The sequence below is a fragment of the Melozone crissalis genome, unplaced genomic scaffold (genome assembly GCF_028551555.1).
Source record: "Melozone crissalis strain CALT ecotype California unplaced genomic scaffold, PUWL_Pcris_2 ptg000029l_1, whole genome shotgun sequence".
Lineage (NCBI taxonomy): Eukaryota > Metazoa > Chordata > Aves > Passeriformes > Passerellidae > Melozone > Melozone crissalis.
In genome coordinates this window covers 6805631-6829212 of record NW_026535807.1, presented here as the reverse complement: position 1 = coordinate 6829212, position 23582 = coordinate 6805631, and the positions used below count along the sequence as shown (strand labels likewise).

The 23582-nt window shown below is 41.6% G+C and overlaps 1 protein-coding gene across 1 annotated transcript in view; it reads left to right on the top strand.

Annotated features, from left to right (window-relative positions):
- Nucleotides 1-1988: 1988 nt before the first annotated feature.
- The window catches only part of ATXN7 (ataxin 7), a 58720-nt gene continuing 37126 nt past the window's right edge, over nucleotides 1989-23582 (top strand). The window contains exons 1-2 of the mRNA XM_054280894.1: nucleotides 1989-2232; nucleotides 2723-2791. Coding sequence (XP_054136869.1) covers nucleotides 1989-2232; nucleotides 2723-2791 — 313 coding nt within the window. The remainder of the gene's footprint in view (nucleotides 2233-2722; nucleotides 2792-23582) is intronic.

The window sequence follows — 23582 nt, the reverse complement described above, 5'->3', positions numbered from 1 at the left end:
TACTCCAGGACAAAGGAAAGCTGCTTGAATGAAGATTGTAGTATAAATGAGAATATTTGACACAGAGAATATAGATCTGTCTGGAACTTGCTTTATCCTATGCCTGGAGTCTGCATTCAGCTATGGACACTATCTTAGACTGCATTTGTGAAGCACTGTTGAAGAACTAAGCTTGAAAGCAATCAGGCATAGGCTTCTTTCCTGTCTGGCTTCTATACCACAAAAAAAAGCTGAGATTCTGTTCAGAAGCTGTTCAGCACCTGACAAACATTTTTCTTCCATGATGTTCTTAGCTTTAATTATAACTAGTTTTCTATATTAAAAAGTATTCTATTTGATAATTACTCAAACAATAATACACTCCATCTTTATTCCATGAACACCTTTATTTATTCTCAGACTAAGATGAAGAGTTTTGGGAAGCTACAGGCAGGGCAGTGTAACTGTCTGACACTTCAGGGCCCAGCTCAAGAGGCTGATGGCCTTTGATAATTAATCCTGCTGCAAATGTCTGCAGTAGAAGTCAGTGTTGCTCTCTTTACCTAAATTTTATGGTGTTGGCCTTTTATGAAGGAGCTAACTTAGACTTCAAGTTGATCAGGAGGAGAGAAAAATCACGTTAGCTGCTCTGTATTAGGTCTGCAATTTTACCAGATACATTCTGAGTGTGACATAAATTATCAGTTGGGTGGAACACTGAAACTATTCTTATAATTACAGCCTATGCTATTCCATCTGATGAGCTTGAATTTATAGATCTTTTATATGCATAAATTTTGAAAGAAACATCTTTAGCTTGTATAGTCGCACACTTGAAATAGAGAATGAAAATTAGTTAAGACTGTGTGTATGTGTACTTCCGCAGGTTAAACAAATTTATTTACAGTTCTGATTTCTGCTGTGTGGTTTTGCAAATACAGGTATGGAATCTGTCAGCAGTTCCACTGACAGTGCCATCGAGTACCTGTAGAGGAGGCAGCACTTCAAATTTCCATATTTTTAGCTGTTCTTCGAGGACGTTGTTACTGACAGTGGCATCAAGCGTGGCCAGAAATTGTTGCAGATCATGGCCTGACAGTTTGACATTGGTACTTGAACACTCTAGTGAAGAAAACTCTATGATAAATTAATTCTAAACCCAGGGGTTTTAATCAAAGAGCTTGCTTTTGCAAAGCTTAGACTTTATTGCTTGGAGTTAGCAGGTACGACAGCATCCTTTAATCCTCGCTTTTGACACGGCACGACGTCATCGCAAAGTTTAGGCAAGAGGCAGGAAAAAAAAAAAGGGGGCTGTTTAAAAAAGAAATGTGAAATAACAATGAGAAAGCCCTCCCCCTGGGAGACAGGTTACGGGATAGCGAGGGCAGCAGCGCGCAGGAAACACGCTCGGTGTCCCCGTGTGCCTGGGAGCGGAGGGAGGGGACGGACGGGAGGGAGCCGGGGGGGCCGGGGACGCGCCCGCCCGGAGCGCGCTTCCTGCTCGCCGCTGCCTTTAAGGAGGCGCCGGCTTTAAGGTGGACCGGCGCTGAGGCGGGGCCCGCCCGCCCGGCTCCGCCCGCCGCGTCGCCCTCCGGTCCGCCCCCCCGGCCGGGGCAGCGGGTGCCAGGCGGGGTTGTGATGCGGCCGTTGTTTTTGTAGGGTCGCGGGGCCGAGGTAGCGAGGCGGCCCATGGAGCCGGGGTACGCCTGGTAGGCGGCGTAGTCTCGCTCTTCCCCGCTCCCTTCGGCCGCTTTGTTAGCGCGAACACAAGCGCGCCTCACCTACACGGTGAAGAGGAAGGCAGCGCTCCCCGCACAATAATGGGCACCCGGGCGCTGCCCCCCGGGCCGCCGCAGAGGTGAGTCGGCGCCGCCGCAGGGCCGCAGGTTCCCCGCGGGGAGGAAGCCGAGCGAGCGGGCGGGCTGACAGCGCCGCGGCGCTGCCTTAAGAGCGGGGCGCCACCTTAAGCGGCCGCTGACTTTTCTCGTTACATTGTAGCAGCGGAAAGAATGTCGGCGCGGGCCGCGGGTGACGTCAGGAGGGAGCAGCGCGGCGCGGCCGCCAGGCAGCGGCAGCGGCGGCCCCGCCACGGCGAGGGAGGAGGCGGAGGAGGCGGGAGCGGCGCCGGCCCCGCCGCCACCGCAGCGGCAATGGCGGCCGTCGGGGAGCGCAGGTCCCTGCCCAGCCCCGAGGCGATGTTGGGGCAGCCCTGGAGCCACTGGGTCGATGCTGCTAAACTTCACGGGAACGACGGTGAGTGGCCGCCGAGCACCGCCGCCCCCACCCCCCTCCCCCCGGCCGTGCCCGGCGCAGCCCGCGGGTGCCCCGGGACGGCACGGTGGGGCGCCGGGCCCGGCGGGGAGCCCGGGTCCGTTCCCACCCCTGGCGTTCGCGGCCGAGTTCGTTGTGCGGTGCGCGCCCCCCGGGCGGGCTCGGGAGCGGCGCGGAGCGGGCAGCGCCTGCCCCAGTTCCTGTAATCCGGGACACGGTGCGAGCGGCTCGGAGCCGGTCCCCGGAGCCCGGCACCTCCTGCCCTCGATTGAGCCGCGCCGTGGGGCGGGGAGCTCCCGCCGCAGGTGAGGCATCCCCGGCGCTGACAGCGGCTCCGGGGCCCAGCTGCCCTCGGTCCCTCCGCTCCGTGTTTACGGTGCCCAGGGGAGCACGGGCTACAGGTCACGAACGGGGGTCAGTCCTACCCTCGGGCTTTACCGTGGATTGAAATCTTGTGGCTTTTTGGTTTTAGGAACAGCATTAGAAGAAAGTTTCAAGGAATACGGGAGAAACCGAGAAGCAATGCGACTTTGCCGAGAAGGTGAGTGCAATTCATTCTTGAGGAAAAGTGCAAGAAGTTTTCTTCCTCGTAACTACTTAGCAGAGGGGCAGGCACGGGAAAGAGAAAGGGTCAAAGTTTCCTGTCGGTTTGGATTTAGGACTGGTGGCCTGTCAGTGACTGGTGTTATTTGCGTTATTATTAAATTATTGCATATTTTGAAAACTATGAGTTAGGGCATAGTCTGTCCTTACTGTGTTTCTATATGTTGTTTGTTTTTTTTTCTTTGGACTATAAATAGTCCTAAGGAAACTCTGTGACCAACACTGATAAAATCTTCTCTTGAGTTACAATATTTTTATTCTTGGTATGATCCATGTCAGTATTTCTATACCAATCCCTCCCTCTGTCATGTCATTGTGTTATGTTTATTGCTTGGTACTCTGCTAAATGAGAGTGACCTTTCACCTGTGATTAGCAAAAGCCCATTACGGCCTAGTTTCTTGCAAGAGTAACAATGCTACTTGGAGTTGTAAGCAGATGATGAATGAAAGCTATAGATTATTATTTACTTTCTAACAGGCAGTGGAAAAAAGGAAGCGATGAGTGTGATTTATTATGTTAATTTTTGTTTGTTTGTTTTTCTAGTTTAATGATCGTTTTAGGACAGAGAAAGTTTTAGAACCTTTCTTAATATTGTTGGTTCTTGGTTCCCTCTGAGTGCTTGAGATGTGTGCCAGAGAACAGGCCCAGCTGTTTTAAATACTAGAGCAGTTAGACCCCAGTCATTTATTTGATGCTGTAGAAGTGGAAGACTGAGTTTGTAGACATGGTTTACAATCCTGGGAAGCAGAACTTGCCAGCGACCTTAGGAGATGATCTGATTCAGCACTTACTGACTGGTGAGCTGCAGGCAGCAAATGAAACCTAAAGCAAGGTGGCACAGGCTGGCAGGGTTGGGAGGCACTGATCCATGTTGAGCCTGAATAAAAATGGCTATTTTTTGTACAATTCCCAGTGTTGGTAAAATTTAGAAAGTGCAGTTTCTAGGGTCAGAGTCAGTGGTCAGGGGCATGGGAGATGCAGTAGGCAGCTGTGCTGCAGCGTGCAGATTCACTTGTGTTGTTATGCCATCTTCTTAAGTGTATCTGTGAGTTCTTAGGCACTTGAAAAATCACTTCATTACTTCATTGCCAAGTTCCAATCTAATCATTGTGCTGGATATGTAATTCATTTTTCTGAATAGACAAATCATTCAAATGCAAAAAAAGCATTTACAACAATAAACACACACATTATCCTAGTGCAGATTTTACCAATAAGGATTTTCAAACATTTGCTCTTATTTCTACCTCTTAAAATGCAAGCATCTAAGGTTTCCAGATTCTAAAGATTAGCTGGCAGGGTAAAGAATAATCTATCCTATTTTTTTCCCACTGGAGAGAGATCATGAAACTGTTTTTGTGCAGGCTGATCACTGAGACACAGCTTTTCTGCACTGACTCCAACCATGTGAATGATTTGTAGGGTTGTGAGTTGAAGGAATTTCATAAAATACTTTGAGAATTAAAAGTGAAACTTAGTAGCCCTGTCAGGCTTCCAGAAGTCTATTTATTTTGGTTGCTTTATGACATATGAATGAGACACTGACTTGGCATATACCTGTAGCTGGCCTGTAGGGAGCTTGGCCTGCTGCAAAATAGAGCTAAAATAGAATTAATTAAGTTTAGATTAACTTAACTTAAGGAACTAGAGGAGCAGCAAACATGCCAGCATATGTATGTGTTATCAAATAAAACTTTGGAAATGCTGAAATTATTCATTTTCCCAGGAAGAATTTTGCATTCAAAATTGAGAAAGAAACATTTATAAAGTAATTGGACTTTTTAAACCTTGGTTCTTAACAGAGAAAGGTAAACCAAAAGTATAAATTTTGTAAAATCCACTTTAACCTCAAGACTTTTGTCGTGGTACCCCACAGTGTTTTAAATACAAGTAACAACAGAACTCCTGTGTAAGAAAGTTATTTCTCTACAGATTGGGAGTTGACTCTGAGGCCCAACTTCACAAAAGGATTTCAAGGTTATTTAGGCTAATTTAACCTTGCATTGCAACTCTTCCAGTTTGCATAAAATTAAATATTCATGGCCTGGAGAGGGAGCAGAAGAAGGAACATGACTTTACAGCCTACATTTTAGAATTTGGTTCAAAACCAAGAACCATTTTCTTTATTTACCAATTGTCAGGCTCCCACTGGCCTGTGTCCCCACTGGGCTATGGATGGTGGTTGTTTCTTTTCCCATGTGCTGTTCTCTGCATCTCCTGGTGGGAATGGCCTCATCCTCAGCATACCTGGTAGTGAGAGGTGGATTTCAATCTCACAGGCAGCTGAGTTTGAGTCTCCTGAATGAAAAGTGAGTGTTCCTCTTGTTGTAACCCTGTACTGGAAAAGGGGCTTTAACATTGCCAGCCTCTCCTTTTGTTAAGCTTTAAAGGCAAAGAATGATGGATGCTATTTTAAAGGAATAAAGGAGGATGTAACTGTGTAATTCCAGGGCAATATTTGCAAGCAGTGGAGAGAGGCAGGATTTCAGACACACCTTTGTCAGTGGCACTTTCTATTTGCTGATCAGGCAGCTCCTCTCTGAGCATTTTAGTGGTTGTGAAGCCTGATGAGTCCTTAATACCTGTTAATGATGCTAGTTCTATGCAGGGATCAGGCAACATGTTTGTTTTTTTCTGTTTCTAACCCTCCTTGTCATAACCAAGCTTGCATTGAAATAAGAACTAGAATTTGAGTTTGGGCTTCCCAAGCTCCAAGTGTTTGTGTCTCCATGTACTTCCATGTTTCTTTTTCACTGCTCTTACATGCTTTCTGTTCTGCTAATACATAATATTAAATCTTTCCTGCTGGGATCCTCACTGACCTTCATCAAAGTGAGAAACTGACTGGACACTTTCCTATATGTTGCTTTTTGAGACAGTAACAGTCCACACTGAGCTCTGATGTAGAAATCAGCTGCAGGAATAAGGTATGGGCCCAGTGGACTTGACTTGCTCTTGGTATGGAAAATCCCAGGAGATGGAAGTGAGAGAGGGATACCCAATGGGATGGGAAGATTTTACTTTAAAATAAGCCTTAAACTTTACTTTGACTTTATACACTGAAACCTTCTTCTGCTGAGCAATCCTATCAAGGTAAGAACATGTTAGAATCAATTGTGCTCATTAGTTCTTTTCATATGTAATTGATGTGACAGAATCTCTTGGCTCATGCAGTCACTTAATTACTTACTGCTCTGTGAAGCAGCTGAAGGTGTGAATCCCCTGCCACTCACTTGTGCTGTGATGAAGCAAGGGTAGCATGTTGCATTGTAATATGTAGATGAATTCCAAAACAGCAAGGCAGAAAATCTCATCCTCTTCATGCATTTTTCCTGTATTTTTAAATGAAACTTTGCTGAAGTGCATCTTCTAGACTTGTGTGATGGTGGGAGCAAGTGCCATCAGATGCAGCCAAAATGTTTTCAGTCACTCAGTTCATCTTGGAGGTGCAGTAGATCTTAAAAGGAATTTGATGTGTCTGTAGTACCTGACACTGTTTGATTTGAAAAAAAATTATTCTTTCATGTCAAACCTCATAATCAGTGCTTAAAACAGTTTTTCTGGAGATCCTTGCTAACTTGTGCTGAATTTAGTTTGCTTTTAAGGATTTTTCTAGCCCATTGTTGCAAAGAGCATCTCTAAATAGAGCTGTGCCTCTGAGTGTAGAGTTCATGCGTGGTGACTTTGACAGGCTTCAGCAGAGGCAACTGTTGCTTCTTGCAAAATTTAACAACAGGTTGGCTCATTTTGCTCTGTCAGAGTAGGGAAGCTGTGGATAGAAACAATGAGGACCAAAGTTGTTTATTGGGGCTGAGGGCCTAACCCTCTCCCACCACCAAGGAACTCTTGACTCTCCCCTCAACCAATTGCTAAAGGTTGTCATGGATGTTCCTTTAAATAAAACAAAAACATGGGGGAAAAATCCAAAATAAGAAACTCAAACCATCCCCACCCCCAAATCTGTATTTGAGAGTCAGAGAGATACAACCCATGTACATCATCATTAAATACACCATTACTTATTAATTTGTGCAACCCTTTTGAAGTGGTTGGGATAAAAGTCTCTTGTATTCTTATACTGACTCATAAAATAACTTTGAAATACTTAAAATTATAAGAAAAGAAACTATGGCATCTCAGATGGGAAAATAAAAGCATGGGGAACAGAAAAAGAGATTTGGCTAGACAATTTAAAATTGGTTGGTTTTTTTAAGTGTATTCAGTGCATGCTGAAATTATGGTGTCTTTACTAGAGCCTAAGCACCTCATTCTTTCAGTTACACACACAGCCCCTTTTTTAGTTTGTTTGGGTATTTTTGTGTGTGTTAGATCCTTTGAGAGGTGAATCCTCTGTCTATTGCTGCTGTCTATTTCAAACACTTCAAACCATAACTTAGAGTTAAATGGCAACAAAGTAGAGGAGGAGGAAGATGACAGACCATCTGTAACTTGGGTCCCAGGTCAGAATTGGTGTTGGCTGTGGGGTGATGTAGTAGAGTACCAGTCTTACAGCTTTCAGAATATTCTGTCTTAATAAAGCAAGCAGTGAGTTTCCTGTGGGAATGCAGATTGTCACTTTTTGGTGGGCACCTTCAGAAGGCACTCTGGAAGGTTTAGTGACAGTAGGAATTAGTCAGGAGAGCAGGTGGGAGCAAACTCTGTTCAGCGTTGTGTCACCTGGTAACAGCTGAACTTCTGGTCTTTGACACCTAATATATCTTGGGGGTAAAATAAAAAAGGCTCTGTGAAGCTCTAAGGCATTCAGCAGAAGCTTTGAGGTTTGATTATATTAATTGCTATTAATGGAAGTTACCAGAGCTGTGACAGTACTAAGAGCCGTGTGATGAACCCTTGTTCTTCTTCAGCTCTTTCTGGGCAGTGAAATCCAGGCCTGGGAGGCTCACTAGAAGCATCTTTATCACATAGACCCAAGGTCTAGAATTTTCCCAGCAGCAGGTCCCATAAATAATTAAAGCACTGCTGAAACTTCTGTTCCAATATTAAGTTGTATTTACAAGTAAGAGACAGCATCTTATTTCAAATTTAAATTTGTTTTTATTCAGCCTTGGGAGGTGCTTAGTTGAGTTGATTTTTTGTTGTGTCAGATCATATCAGAGAGATGCTTAAAGGGCTCTGTAATCCTTGACTACCTGCAAATACGCTTGTGAGAATTTTTAATAATTTGAAATAAGTTTTTTAAGGTAGCAGTACAAGGTGCTATGCTTCTTTTTTGACATTCTGCATAGCTCTTCACAGTCTGTAATCAGATAAATCTCTTCTTCATTTCATTGCATTTTAATTGACTATTTACACAAATTGTTTTAAGGTTTTGTGGACTGGTTATTGTAAAACAATTACAGGGAGACTTTAAAATTGCATTGAACTGTTTAGGAAGATTGTGGAGGTTTTATGAGATTGCTTGAAAAAAATGCAATTTGAAAGGATGCTTCTGAAATTGCAGTGATTGGCCCTAATTTTTTACTTGGTTCTTTTTTTCCTTTAAATCTAAGTTCTGTTTACAATATTTAATTATTTCTGATGGGATGAGTCAGGTGTTAAAAATAGAATATTGTGATGTTAGACTGCAAGTTAGAACTGTGTCATCTCATATGTTTTAAAGATTCTTGGCAGGTTTTAGGTATTACCATAATATTAGTGTGGTGTTGCAAGGCCTTGGGGACTTTGACTGGAAGTGCAGCCTCAGGATTGTCTTGATCTGTCCATAATATGTGAAGAGGCAGGATATTTTCTTTTTTATGAGAACCTTTTGAAATAGTTGTCTGTACACATACATAACAGTCAGGAATTCACTGTTATCTAATCCTTCTTAAGTGGTATGTATGATTAGCTAGGTTATCCCTGTGCAGAAGAGGTGATGTCTTGGTAATACTTAGTTAAATATTGGTTTTTGTAGTGTTTCTGTGCTATATTTAACAACAAAAACGCAGTGAGAAGAACAATGAAATAAATATGTAGAAATGTGACTTTAATACAGGGTAGTAACTTTGTCATCTAAGTAGAGCAGGAAAGACAAAAAGGCTTAGTGAAGGATACTTTTAAATAAATTGGGTTAAGAGGATGCAGATTACTCTCTGTAAGGTAACTATTTTAAAAGGTATTTCTTCCATTGCAGCAGATCTATAAAAGTGAATGTCTCCAGTTCTTACAGCTCTCCTGGCTGTGCCCAGCCTGTGGCTGGAGCTGCTGAAGGTTGTCTGGGGATAGGTGTGATCTCTTGTCTCTTACAAGACAGAAAAGATTTCATCTTTCACAAACCATTGTAATATTTGACTTGTAATTAACTATCCTAAATAATCTCTAGGACGCGTGAAAATTGTTTCTTTTCCTGTGTAATGAATGAAATAATCCACTGCTGTGGAAGTTCCCCATATGTACAATATTCAATGTTATTTCCTAGGCATTCTTACAAGGTAGGTGACAGCACAGAGATGGAGAGAGCTTTGTACTTACATTTCAAGTTTTTTAGCAGCAAGTGTTGAATTCTGACAAAGGGAGTTCAAAGTCTAATGTAGCAGAGTAGCATGATTATAAAAGCAGTTGTCACAGAAGGCAATAAATTTATTGTAATCTGTGTTCCCACTGCTAGAAGGCTTTGCTCAGTGAAAATCCTTCCCTGCTTGCGCATGCTGTGAGCCAGGACTGGTGCAGGTGGCTCTCACACTGCTTCTTGTGGCAGGTCAGACACCCTGGAAAGCCCAGGTACGACAGGCTATGACAGGATGTGACTTCATCAAAGTAAACTGCACATGCAGCTGCTCCCACATGGCTTGGAGTCATGATTGCTGGGTTGGAAATGGCAAATACTCTGGGCTGTTGCCTCAGCTAGATTAGAAATACTCAAATGCTCAGTTAGTTGTGTGTGCACATGCCCATCAGCCCTGTGGAATAAGCTGGTTTGTGGTAACATGTTCCAAATGAGAAAGATGGTTTATTTATTTACAAGCTCACCCCCACCCTGCTCTCCACTTCTGATAGCTTTGGCATAGCCCATAGATAAACTTCATTGGTGATACAAGGGGAAAAGGATATTTGGTTATGCCTTGTTTTTCTGCTGGGGGGATTATAACAGGCAGAAAACATGCAGTGTTCTTGATCTGCTCTTCCTTCTGTTGCTAAGCAGGACTTGAATCTTCATCAACTGTTTGTAATGCAACAGAAAATGCAGCTTTCTCAACTGGCTCTGAAAAAATATGTACAAAAGAGCTGAAGGACTAAAATCCTGTAGGGAGCAATTGAGGTTAAGTCCATATTGCTTTGGTTCTGAAATCTGGAGCTCTCATTGTTTTCTTTGCAAGCAAGTTGGTTGGATGCTTTCTCACTGATACAGTTGCCTGGAAGTCCTACAGCAGCTTGCCTTAAAATGAAGTGTGGAGGTTTAAAGAGTTAAATTTGAAAATCAAGTCCTTTGATAAATACACAGTAAATTGGATGTTTGCTTTCCATGGACATCAAATTCTGCTGTATTTTACCCTTCATAAATTTAACTTTCAGTCTGTGTTTTGTTCATTGACTGCCTAAGTGGTGTAGTGGATGCTGTGAGTAGGAAGTGAGAGTTCTGATGGTTTATTAAGTGTTACCTGGGGATGTGGGGTCTTGCTGTGAGCCACTGAAGTCAGCAGAGATTTCCTTATGACTGGAAGGAGAATGTATGACCAGGTTGTGGGGCTCAGTGGGTGAGAGAGGAGATAGCCATGTTCAGTGCAACCTCACATCAGACAGACACCAAAGGTACTGCACTATGCAAACATTTAATTGTCAGTCCCTAGATATTACAGCCATGGCTTTGTCAAGGTGTATATACCCTAAATTACACCCTCTGGCTATTGTTTCAGGCAAAACTACAGAGGAAAATCTGTATCAGTTTACACCTAGGGTGTGGTTCTACAATCTTTTTTTTTTCCTCCTAGTAATGCTGGATTAAGCAGCTCCTGTCTCTGCTGAGTGAAACACTTGTGAAATAATAGTTGTGTTCTAACTGTAAAGTTGTTTCCAAAACAAGGTGATGGCTGCTTAAAGGAGAACCTTAATCTAGAATCCATTGGACTGTGCTTAATTATGTATCTTTTGAGAGTGAACCTCATCTGATTTTTGCATGTCTGCCTACAAGACTGTATAGCATAATAGATCTTGTATCTTGGATATCTTTGAGTGTTAAAGATGTCATGACAGTGAATAACCACAGTGTAAATCAGGCCCAGTTGTAAGTGGTGTATTGTAAAAACTAAACAAGTAAAAACAAGTTGTTGTTGTTATTAGTTAGTATTCTTTTTAAAAATTCCTTTTTCATAATTAGTTATGTCAGGAGGCCCGGTAATAGAAATTGGAAGTTTTTCTAACATTCCTGAGGTGGTTCCCAGTAACTCTGTGAACTGGAGAAAATGCCATTTGAATTTGTGTTACTATGCTGAACAAGACTTACAGCATCATTTATCTTTTACTGGAGGGCTGTTACAAATTATGCCAAAAAGAGAAAGAAGCATCATTTACACAGTATACATAAATGTGTTCCATACCAAATACTCCTTCTATCCCTTCAGAAGAAATCTATACTTGTGTGGAATATCCAGAAGCCTCAAATGCTGCAAAGATTTGGGTTAACTGGCAGTATTTTTGATGGGTATGTCAAAGGAATAGAAAGTGTTCCCAATAGTCAGGCAGTGTGGGTGTTGGATTATTGAGACAGCCATATAAAATAACTTGGAAAGCACTTTTCAAAATAATACATTTTCCAAAGAATTTCTCCACTTTTCCCAGGAAATGTTAAAATCACCTATTTCATTCCTGTTCAATTAGAGTGACTCTAGCAATATATTAAAGGAGTTTAACTTTGACAACTAGAAGGCTTTGCTAGGCTTCGGTTTATAAGAACTATAATTTTGGGATTTAGGATAGTGTCATGGTTTGACACTGGCCCAATGCCAGGCACCCATGACAGTCACTCACTCACCCTCCCCTGCTGCAGCTGGGCAGAGGAGAGAAAAATTTAATGAAGCCTTGATGAGTTCAGATAAGGACCAGGAGAAAACACTCTAAGGGCAAAACAGGCCCAACTTAGAGGCACAAAGTGAATTTATTAGTAATGAAGACACAGGAGGATAATGAGAAGTAAAATAAGTCCTTAAACACCTTTTCTTCCCCCAGCCATTCCCTGTTTCTCACCAACAGCAAAGGGGGACAGGGCATGGGGGCTTGGTCAGTTCATCACTGAGGTTTTGTTTTGCTGCTCCAGGAGAGGAGTCCTTCCCCTGTGAGGCCGTGGGGTCCCTCCCATGGGGGACAGTTCCCTGTGAACTTCTCCAGTGTGGCTCCACTCTCACCAGCAGCAGCCCCACAGCACCTGCAGCAATGTGAATTCCCCCCAGGGGCACACAGGCCTCCAAAACTGCTGCAGTGTGGGTCAGCCTTCCACGGGGTGCAGTCCTGCAAGGACAGGCTGCTCCAGACTGGCAGCAGGGCCCTCTCTCCCCACTTGGGTCTCCGGCTGGATCCCAGCCTCCTCCAGGCACCCACCCACTCCAGCATGGGCAGCTCCCCCTCAGGCTGGGGCTGGATCTCTGCATCTCCCTTGGATCCCCAGGGGCTGTGGGTGGATTTCTGCATCCCCCTTGGATCCCCAGGGGCTGTGGGTGGATTTCTGCATCCCCCATGGATCTCTGCCTCCCTGTGGATCCCCAGGGGCTGCAGGGGCTCAGCTGCCCCACCATGGTCTCACCGTGGCTGCAGAGGAATCTCAGCTCTGGCTCCTGGAGCACCTCCTGCCCCTCCTTCACTGGCCATGGTGTCTCCATGTTGTTCCCTCACATGTTCTCACCTCCTCCTCTCCTCTGGCTAGGAAAAAACTGTGTCCCACTTTGTTTTGATTTTCTTCTCAAATCTGTTATCACAGAGGTGTTACCAGCCTCTGTGACTGGCCCAGTTTTGGCCAGCAGCATGTCCATCCTCAGAGCATCAGGGACTGGCTCTGCTGGGCATGGTGGCAGCTTCCAGCAGCTTCTCACAGAGGCTACCTGTGAGAAGGCCACCTCTGTGCCCCCCCAATACCAAAAACCAGGCTGTGCAAAACCAACACAGATATTCAGATAATTTTTTTTTTTAAACATAGAGTCTGTGTTTGAAGGTGTCTGTTCTGCTCAGCTAAGAGAGATGGGCGTCATCCTGCTCTCACTGGTACTAAGTAAAAGTATTTGAGAGGAAAGGCCTAAATTAATTTTCTGATAGGCAGCATTTACATCATAGAAGTACTTGAAGATGAATTCCCAAAAGCAAATTTGTTTTTCATTTCTGTGAAGCTGTGTTACTCAAATCAACTGTCTAGAAATCCTGCTTTTCAAGGAACTTCTGTTCTACATTGTAGTTTGTAATGTATAGAGGAGAGGTTTTGAGCCAAATTCAATAGATCTGTGTTACCTACCAAAGGCAGTGTAATACATGCTTATAATTCTTGTCCTAAATACAGGGCTGGGGCTTTTTGTGGCCAAGTGATTGAGGGAAGACTTCTTCTACCAATTGTGTTGTGAGATTTTTAGGGGAAATATCAATGTCTGAGCTGTACCTGATACAGTTTGATTATGGTTTGTATCTAGGCTGGACAGAGCCCTCTCCTTGTGTGATATGTCTTCTGCAGAACCTGCTTTAACACCAGCTGACTGTGCCTGGCTGTTTCAGCACCACTGTTTATATGGGGTGTTTGGAGAAGTCCTAAATGCATCAGTCCTTGTTTGGGAAGTTTCCTTTTGGTTCTTCCTGATTCCCACCTTGTGCCCTGAAATGTAGGGACACAGACCACTGTGTCATTTGCTGGAATAAAACTTATAAGCTCCTTTTCTTGTTTTTATGGCCTGAATTTAATGATCTGAAGTGTTAGCTTGATACTCTTGGAGATAAGAATACTATTTTTATCCTCAGAGTAGAGCACAGGAGTAAAATCTTCACTGTGCTGTCAACATGTCTCATCTGAAGCTTGTTTACAACTGCTTGGGATGCAAAAAGGGTTCTCTGTGCAACAGTGCAATTCTCTGTCCTCCTGCTGACACTATCCAAAATTCTCATGGATAACCACAACAATGTGAAGAAAGGGCCCTGTCCCAGGAAAGGGCAAAAATCACAGTCTGGCTAGATGGTGCTCTTCCTTATGAAATAGGAAGACATGATGGAAGGGTGCAGCATCAGCAGTTTTATTTATAATTTAATCCCCTCAGGACTTTTCCTGCACTTGGTGAGCGAGGCCTAGCAGGGAGCGTGGCGTCGTCGTTTGTCATCGCCGTGCCCGGGGTGATGCCACTGACTCACGGGAGCATTTGGGGTGTCCCTGCTGTTATGGTGGCCTGGCAATGCTCTTTCTTGGACTCCTTTGGCATTTTTTCCCACGTGCTCCACGCTGTTGCTGGAAGCAAAAGCTTTTGAGCCATTTCCAAACCCAAAGCAGTGCATTGTGGGCCAGGCTGGGAGGACTGGATCAACAAGTTTGGCAGCAGCAGCTTTGGCTTCCTGCCTACCCTGGATAGGCACCAGTAGAGATTGCCTCAGTCTCCCAGTGAGTCTGAGCTGAGGATCCCAGCCTAGGTCCTGAAAATCGTGTGTGTACAACTGCTGTGCCTGGCAGAGGAGCTGCCTCTGTTGTAAACCGTGGTTTGGTTATCCTGGATGTGTTTGCAGTAGTTATCTTTTATCTGCTTCAGGAAGGTGGATGTTCTATTTGTTTTCAGTGTCCTGGAGGGTGGTAAACTCTACAAATTTGTTAAAATATCAAAGGATCCTGTTTACCTTTCAGTTTTCTGTTGTCTATTTAATCTTAGTGTTTTCATCCTGAGTCATCCAGGGGCAGTTAAATGGTGCTCTGAAGTGTCCTTTTCTGGGTGTTTTTGAAATACCAACTCTGTGTTCTTTGTCATGCCTTTTCCTTAATACTGACCCCACGTGTCTTCTGTGATTTTCCCTTTGCAAATAGGCTCAATCTTGTAACACAGTGCATCAGGAGCATCTCTTGAGGTCTGGGGGTTTCCTGGGGGAGCAGGACACCCCTTGCCTGTGTCTCATTGCACTGTCATGCTCTCAATATATCTAATCTTAAAACCAATAAACCTGATTACATAAGAAGCACAACAGTCATCCTTATGCAGATTCATGTCCTTTTTGACATGAGATGTCTAGAAATTAAAGCTGGTGCCTATTTCACTACTTTTTTCTTAGAGTAGAGCATTTTGCTCCCTAGCTGGCCTAAGAAAGGGAGAAAAATTCTTTTTTTCACCTCCCAATGTGTGTTTAGGTCCATTCATACATATCCAATGCTTTCTTTCTAAATTGAGTACTGTTGTCTGCAGAGAGACCAGAGGAGGGAAGTAGTCATAGGAGTATCTGTCAAAAATGTGAATTGGACCAAACCAACCAAATCAAAACATTAAGTAGTGTGAGCAAATTCTTTTCTCCTTTCCTTTTATTGTGCTCTGCTGAAGGTGTTACTTTCTGTGTACATCACAAATGGGCTGGTGTTCTGGTTATGTTAAACAGGCCCAGACCATGAAAGAGCAGAAAAACTACTTTGAAACAGTTCAGTCCTTTCAGATCTTCTGCATGTATAATATGATCTAAATGATCTTAATTTTTTAATACATCTTAATTTAAAAATACTACAAGATGCAGTCCTTCCCAACCCCTTTCTGTGGAAGAGTGAAATTGGTGATTTCAGTAGTGGAGAGCTAGTGCCAGATGTGGAAGAATAATACCTGATGCAGATTTGTTCACCCAGTGGTTTCAAAGTCTCTTTTTTTTCCTTTTCTTTCTCTGTAACACATATATCATGTATTTTATGTGTAATGTTTGCAGATGGAATTTTGGAAGATTTTGTGGAGACAGGCTCCAAAAATAAAGCAAATATCTCCTAACAGGGAAGAAATACATCTTGGAATAAGGATAGCATTGGGTTTAATCTAAAGGGGAGGTGACACGCAAAGGCAAAACTTAAATTTCTTCTTTAGAACAATTCAAAATTCCATAACAATAAAAGAAAGCACTTCCACAAAGATTTTTTAGGCTGAACTGTGTTTGTGTTATATCACAAATAACCAGCAGTGAAATTACTGACCTTATTCTTTGAATATGTAGCCTGATTTTTCTTCCCTGCTTACCTATTTAATTCATATAACTGTGTGTCAGAGGGCAGCCAGCACAGATTTAAAGCCTAACCCTTCTGAACAGGTGGGTCCCCTCTTGGAAGGAAATCTCTGATGGCAGTAGCTCTGTATGTGCTGGAATATATCAACTGTAAGATGTAAAGACTCAGGGTTCACCAGTTCCTCAGCTAGGGAATTGAAATAGTCACATTTCTTTGTCTAAAAGTATGCAATAGCCAAGTTCAAAATACTGTGTGTAACTACATGTGTGTTCAAATACATAACAAGTAAGTTAGCTCTTTTACTGCACTGTAACAACAAAAACACTTTTATTTTACACTTTATCTTCTGATCTTATTAACTATCATAGTGCTGTTGGGGTTTTTTTGCTATAGCACATTTATATTCTTGTTGCTGTGCAACTTACATTATTTTTATTTTTTTTATTGTATCAAATCAAGTCCCAGTAAATCTGCAAAGCAAAGGAAGTAAATTTTACTGAAAAAACTAATAGTGCCTGCCAAATTGAGAGGAGTGAGGAAGTGTAAGCTGGTATGTGAAAATCAACAGGCATCAGTTTCTTTATGGCTATATGAGGCATGATTGAAACAGTCTTATTTTTGAGGTGGACGTTCCAGTGCATGGAGAAAATGGGAGTGGCAGGGGTGGGGTGGTTTTAGGTGGTTGGCTTGCCTAATTAAAGAAAATATTGATATGCAATTCAGTTGACAGGTCCTGTGTGTTGTTTTCCTTACTTTTTTTTTTTTTTTTTTAAATATGCTGATTTGCTCCCTCAGGTATCAGGTGCATGATGTTAAAAGTGGACAGAGTGGTTTTTGCACGAAGATGTGTTGTCTTTGCACAATTAAGGAATTAACACCTTGCTGCTGTCACACAGGAGTTGGGGCTGTGGCCAGCAGGGAAGAGAGGGAAGAGGTGGAAAGATGAGCACTGTGCATGTCCCAGGTAGCAGGGAAAAAGTTGCACTTTATTATTGCTAAATTTTGGGGTGTTCTATCACAAGAGATGTAGTCATGGGCACACTGTGTTCCTCCAGCTCCCACCAGTAAGAAAATGTGTAAATGGAGGTGGCTGTCACTGCTGTGCTCTGTCACTTACTGAGGTACAGGCAGCACCAGTCACAGGGCTGGATGGGGACAGTCACACAGGAAAGTGGCAAAAGTGCCACACTTGTGCCAGGTTTGTTTTCCCTTAAAAACATGCCTAGGTAGGAGATGGGAGGGGCTGAGGAGCCTGGAACATGTTCACCACTTGCAGTCACGTCGTATCAGAATACTTGTGCAGCTTTATGTAAACTGTGAGTTTAGGTTTAAATAAAACAAACTTCCTTTTTCCTACTCCAGAAGTACAGCTGCTGCAGAGTACACGGAGTGCTGTGTGTGAAACAGGAGAAAAATACCAAACCTGTTGATGTTAGAACAATTCATAATTGCAGTGTGCTTCAGGCTGTGACTTAAGATACATTTTAGAATATTCTATGGGTGATTTATTTCAGTTTAATTGAGGCTGTGTTTGACTAGTGGCTTATCCAGAACTTTTCTCCCCCCTCATGGTAGGTTTTCTGCATAATAATTGAAGTGTTTCTCTGTACACTTTCATATTAGCTCAGTCCAGATTTTAATTTTACTGTTCAAATTATAGGGTTTTATTCCCTGAATCCAGCTTCATTTTTGTGTCATAATTGCAAAACTCAATTCATTTTTGAGGGTTCCTTAAAGCTATTTTAGAATTGTTTGGGTTTTTTTTACAGAAAAACATAAATAATAGTTTGTTGGCTTTCCCAAAATACAGCAGTGGCACTATGAGATCATGCCAACTAAAAATAATGCATGACTTTGAATGAAGATATCTTACATGACAAATTATGTGTTCAACATTTGTGTAATATACAAATTGGTTGGAGAAATTAAAAATATCTTTAGGCCTGAAAACTCATTAAAAAGCAAATGGGAATGGTTTTTGCAGATGACTGACTTCATTCAAGTTGCTGATGAAAAATTGATGTAACAGGATACGACATGAGTGGGGAGACTTATGAAGCTCTTCAGATTAAAATATGCTACTTGTGTTTCATTGAGAAATTTACTCATCAGTCTTTCTGCAGACAATCTTCTGTAAGCTTCTTCACTGAAATTATTTATTATTCTGTACAATCAACTTAGAAAACCTGTTTAATAGCTTGAATGAGGAATTTGACATGCGTTTTGTGTTCGATTTTTCAAAGAAATTAATTGTGTGCAGATTAATTCATATACAAAGAATTTAACTGAATACTTAGATGTCTACTTTAATATGCTTTATATATAATTACAGGAACATTGAAATCTTGGGAGCCTAAAATTAGAACTCCCAGCTGTGCAGTAGGCTGCAGGTGCACGTGTGCATGACACACTTCTCTTTGGTATCTGTTGCTCAGTTTTCATCCTTGGGTAAAAGACACAGACATTTCCCAGAACTGTTAAATTTTAGAGAGCTAAAATTTAGTGTTGCATTCTGCATCCTGGCAGAGAGAGGGAGGAAGGGCTCTGGGGGAATGGCTGTGCCTGTAGCCTTGCACAAGGATGGCTGTTTGGATCTGTGTGTGCACAGGGGAGTGTTGCTGTCTGCAGCAAACCTTTCTGCTGGAGGTGAAGCTCAAGGGGATGGGGATTTGGGAATGCAACACAGCTGCACCTCTGGAAAAGAGGTAGGTCATCCTCTGCCCCTTCAGCAGGGCAATCTGAATTTGGGAAAAGCAGAGTAAAATCTAGAGAGCTGTAGCTTTGGAAAGGCACACTGAACTGAGTTTTGAAAGGACACCAGAGAAGACACCCCTTTTAGAGATGAACCAAGTGTTCTAACACTAGTAGAGATTAATGACAGTGATCAAATCTTGTAATGCAGCTCCTGTGCCTAGTTAAACCAGATTGTGGGCTTTTTTGGTCCTGAACTGAAAATCATTTCCCTGAGCCAAAACTTTGAGGTTTGAGGATTCAATAAAATGCTGGGTAATTGCTGTATTTGCTGAAGTAGAAAACACAGTCAAAACAGTTAATCAAGTCTTCAGCTGTTCCTTCCTTCAGCTGATCAATCAGCAACTACTCAGTGAAACAAAGTTCATGCACTTGTGCTCAGAACCCAAGGAGAGCTCTGCCTTTCAAATGTCCCCTCAAGCAGCTGGACTTCCAAAGCTGTATGTGCAGGAAATGTAAGTTATTTAATGTACAGAGTGGAGTTGGCAAGGAATTTTAAAGATGAGTAATGTTGAAGAAAATACTTCAGCAGTGCTTCCCTCTGAACCTAAATGAAACAGCTCAGATATGGGAATGTGCATTTGGTTTGTTTTATTTTGTATTAAAAGGCTGTTTTGTATCTGAGGCAACATGAGCATAAACCTTATGGGAGAGATTTTTTTTTTAAACAGTGTTTCTGGGTGTAGATTTGATCATTTTATATTTTGTTCGTTTGGTTATATGTATGTTCTCTGCAGGCATAAACTGGTTAGGCCTGCACATATGGTTCATAAAATACTTGTGTTCTATTAATACCTAAGTGTTCATTACTTGAAATTTTGCAGAATACCCTCAAGTATGTTTTGCTAGAATCTCTTACTTTGGTTCCAAACTTGTGTAAACCAGAGCACTCTAATTTCTTTATGGGTTTAGTTATTTTGTTCACAATATGTGTTTAGAAATATTCTTCTTCTGTTATCATCTTGCATGGTACACAGTAAAAAAAGTGCAGTAGTTTAATTTTACGTCAGCATTGATAAGTATACAAAACCACATCTGTTCATGAATGATAAGCACTTGAGTGTTTCTCCAAAATAGTTTGGAAGATATTGTTTAGAAAATAATGGTTTAGCTGCAGAAAGTGAAGTATCTGTGTATAAAAAGGAGGTTTCGAGGACCTAACTTGGATCACTTAATTTTTTTAATAAAACATTCATATCAGTTAAAATGAGGACCTGTATTACTTTAAATAGATGAGAGCTTTACTTAAGATAACCAGGTGAGTTAAGATACATTGCAGTGCTGTTTGCAGCTGCCTCAGTTTGCAGCCAAGATTCTCCTTCTGCCTGAGGAACACTTGGTATTGAGACTTGATGTCAGTAATAGATTCAGCAGTGAATCTATTGCTTACCTGCTGTGCAGATTTCTTGGCAGAAGTTTCATTTTTTGGGCTGACTCCAAGTCTGGTGGTAACTGAGCTGAGCTTTCTCTCTGAAATTTGCCTGGTTTTGGTACAGTCTGTTTCATGTGGTCCTCAGTGCTGGTTAGTTGCCTTTCTTCTCCCTCCTCGTGCCTCTTCCTCAGATCACAAGCTCTTAAAAATAGTAATTTGGGAGGTTTTGTCTGCTTTCACATACTAAATTACATGTTCACCACAGCCATAAAGGGTAAAAAATATAAATATTTTTATTACTTTATCAGGATCTGACAGTACCTGAGACACGTGTTACAAGCAAATTATGGGAGTTATCACAAAATTTCTTTTCCTGCAAGATGTCAACTACTTTGTTACTACAACTGTGGTGGTTTTTTCCCTTCTCAGATGTTAGTGGAGAGTTGTGTTGTCTTAAATAAAAGTTCTACTACATGTGTGCCTGTAGAGAAAGAGATCTAGTTAAGTTAAAACAAGGTGTACTGGCACATTTTTTACCTTAGTGTGATCAAGACTAATTACCTTCTAATGAGAAGACAAAACCCAGCTAGTGCAGAGCAAATGTATTCAAGATAGCTGTTGGTGGACATAATTTAAACTTGCTGTGAAGTAAATAGTTCAAACAATCCAGATTTTGGCAACATTTCAAAATAATGGGATCTATTTACAATTTCCTTATATAGCACTTGAAACAATTCCCTGGTGTCTTAATGTAAAACCTAGTAAATTGATAAAAGTTGGTGCATTTACTTAAGGTGAATTTGGATCAGACTCCACTAAAAACAAATTCTGTGTTTGGGAGGTTGTAAAGATAATAGGGAGTTATATTTGGGCTGTCAGTATAAATTTAATAGTGTAGGGCATTGTGATTTTAATGCATCTAATATTAACTATAGAGATTAAAATTTTTCTGGAAGTATAACCAGGTTGGTGTAGTGGTGAAGGCATGTTATGCTGTTCTGTGGAATCTTTGTAGCCAAAACATTTTACTGTTCACATCAGGCATCAGCCTACAATGTCCATTGTTAAATTACACTTAGTGGTGAGTAGTATGCACATCTTTGTTGTAAATCAGGCTTGGACTTTAATCTTAATATAAGCAGATGTTTATGCTGAGAATGGATAGGGGAGAATGAGCATTAGCAATGCTCTGGCTTAAAAATATTTCTGCAGAACTTTTACATACTCCTTTTGCTTTTTTTGATCAAGCTTTCTATTCTTTTGTCATAACCTTGATGGTTTGTTCTTTGCCCTTTCACCTCTTGGTAGTTTTGCTTTCTCTTTCTCTGATGCAGTTTTCATTCTCCACCTTCTTTGAATTGCAGTAAGCAGACTTCTGGCAAATAGGAAACTGCTGTTCTGGTCTCTGCACACAAGCTGCCTTTACTCTTTTCCTCCTGCAGTTGCTGTCCTGGAGAGGATCTTAACCTCACTTTTTTTGATGATATTTAATTTCATTTCTAGAAGGGATGTTGTCTCATTAGATACTAGGATAGATGGACTGTGCAATGGTCCCAGTCTGAAAAGATACAAGATTTATAGGAAATTTGATACATTTGGGGAGTTAAAAAAGAAATATCCAATTAAAACACATAGCTGTGGTAGTCACTGAAATCTAGTGGATAATTAAATGCAAGCTGCTGGCCTGTTCTCTGAGGTAGTTTTAGCCTGTTTTATCTGTTCTGTTTTGTGTAACATTAAGTAACAGAAATGAGGGATTGAGAGTATGCAGGCACAGTTAGTTTTAATGAGCATGAGTTTCTTCAGTGTAGCTGTCCTGAAAGAGAATGCTGGAAATACTAAGAAATTATTCAATCATTTGTGTGTTTCCACAATGTGTTTCAGAGAAGAAAAGATGGCAGATCAGTGTAAGAAAACTTTGCAGATGAAGCATGCTGAGCTCCATTTTACTTGATGTACAGTATGCCAAATTATCCATTATTGCTTTTTCTTTTTTTGTTAGAAAATGATGCTACATTGACCTTTTCCAAGTAAGGACCATTTTCTTTATTACATGCTCAGCAACTGATGCAGTTATCTCAGAATTGTGTATGGCATGGGCTTGTTCTGGTCTTGGTAAAGAGTGCAGCAATGCATCATTTAAAGTTGTTTTTCTAAAAATTCAGTTACATTTGAAAGGAGAAGTGAATTCTGGAGATCAGTGTCCAGAGGCTTCCTATTATGGAGGTAAAAGAAGTTGTTTTTCTTTCTGGTGTTAATACAATTAATGCAACTAACAGCTCTTATAATAGTGTCTATATATTGATACAATGAATACTGTATTTATGGAAAAATACATTGAAAGTTTGAGGTCTTGATTTAAATTTTTAGTTTGACCTTGAAAAATATTCCCAGATGGAGAGAGTTAAATGAGCCCAGCGTTGAAAGAGGAACATATGAATCACAATTGCCAGGCTCTTCCTTGAGAGGCACAGGCTTTACAAAGTGAAGTATTTCAAAAGTAATCTTCAAACCCAGAGTAACAGTGCATTGAGATGACACTGGTGAAATACCAGAAACTTCATTAGACTTCTGAACAGAGAATGTGCATGTCATGAAGTGGCTCAGGTGTAAAGTATTAGATGTTAGAATACCAACTGCACAATATATGTGAACTTTCATAAATGGCTCACAGGGGGGCAGAAAAATTGGCATCCATTGCCTACTCCTGGTACATACTTACTGTGTAAGTTTTGTTAAACTGTTCAGTACGTTGTTCTCTAAAATTTTCATGGTCTAATTTGTCACTCCCTAACAGTGCCACATAGGTGTTTGTCCTGTTGGAACACAGAAAGAGAAGTAAGATTTCCCTAAATCCTTCTCTTGCCCTGCTCAGCTAATGGCATGGGACACATTAAAGATGTGAGAGCTTACCTGCCTGAAAATGAGGCTCATGGATTGGGAAGTGTGGGCTCAGGTCTCTTCCAGTAGCCTTAAATAATCTTGGTTGGGTCAAACTCCTTACAGTTCCAAAGCCATTGTTAAATTGCATTTTGGCCTCTGATCTTTGCTACTCCCTCACTGGTTATAGATGTTGTTCTGGTATCAGTGCTGTAGGAGACCACTGTGGAGTACAAGATCTTTTGTATTGATTTGTGTGATGTGGCTGGAGTCTTGTGCATGACTTCCTTTGAAATCAGGTTGTGATTTGGTGTGTGCAGCAAATTCTTTTCTCTGTGTCAAGTGGTTTTACTCTTAGAATGGTGCTTTGTGAGTTTGTGTATTTCCTGGTATTCTGTCATTGCTTTCTGTCACCTGGAGCTAAGATTTTAAAACTGAAGGTGTTTCACAGTGTAAAGGATCTTTGTAAATTATTCAGATTTCTTGGGATCCTCAAACTGAACTAGGAAAACACTTTTTTTTTTTACGTCAATTTCTGTCAATTGTCTCAGTTACCATTTAAAATTGCAATTCTGTATTGCCAGCAAATATTC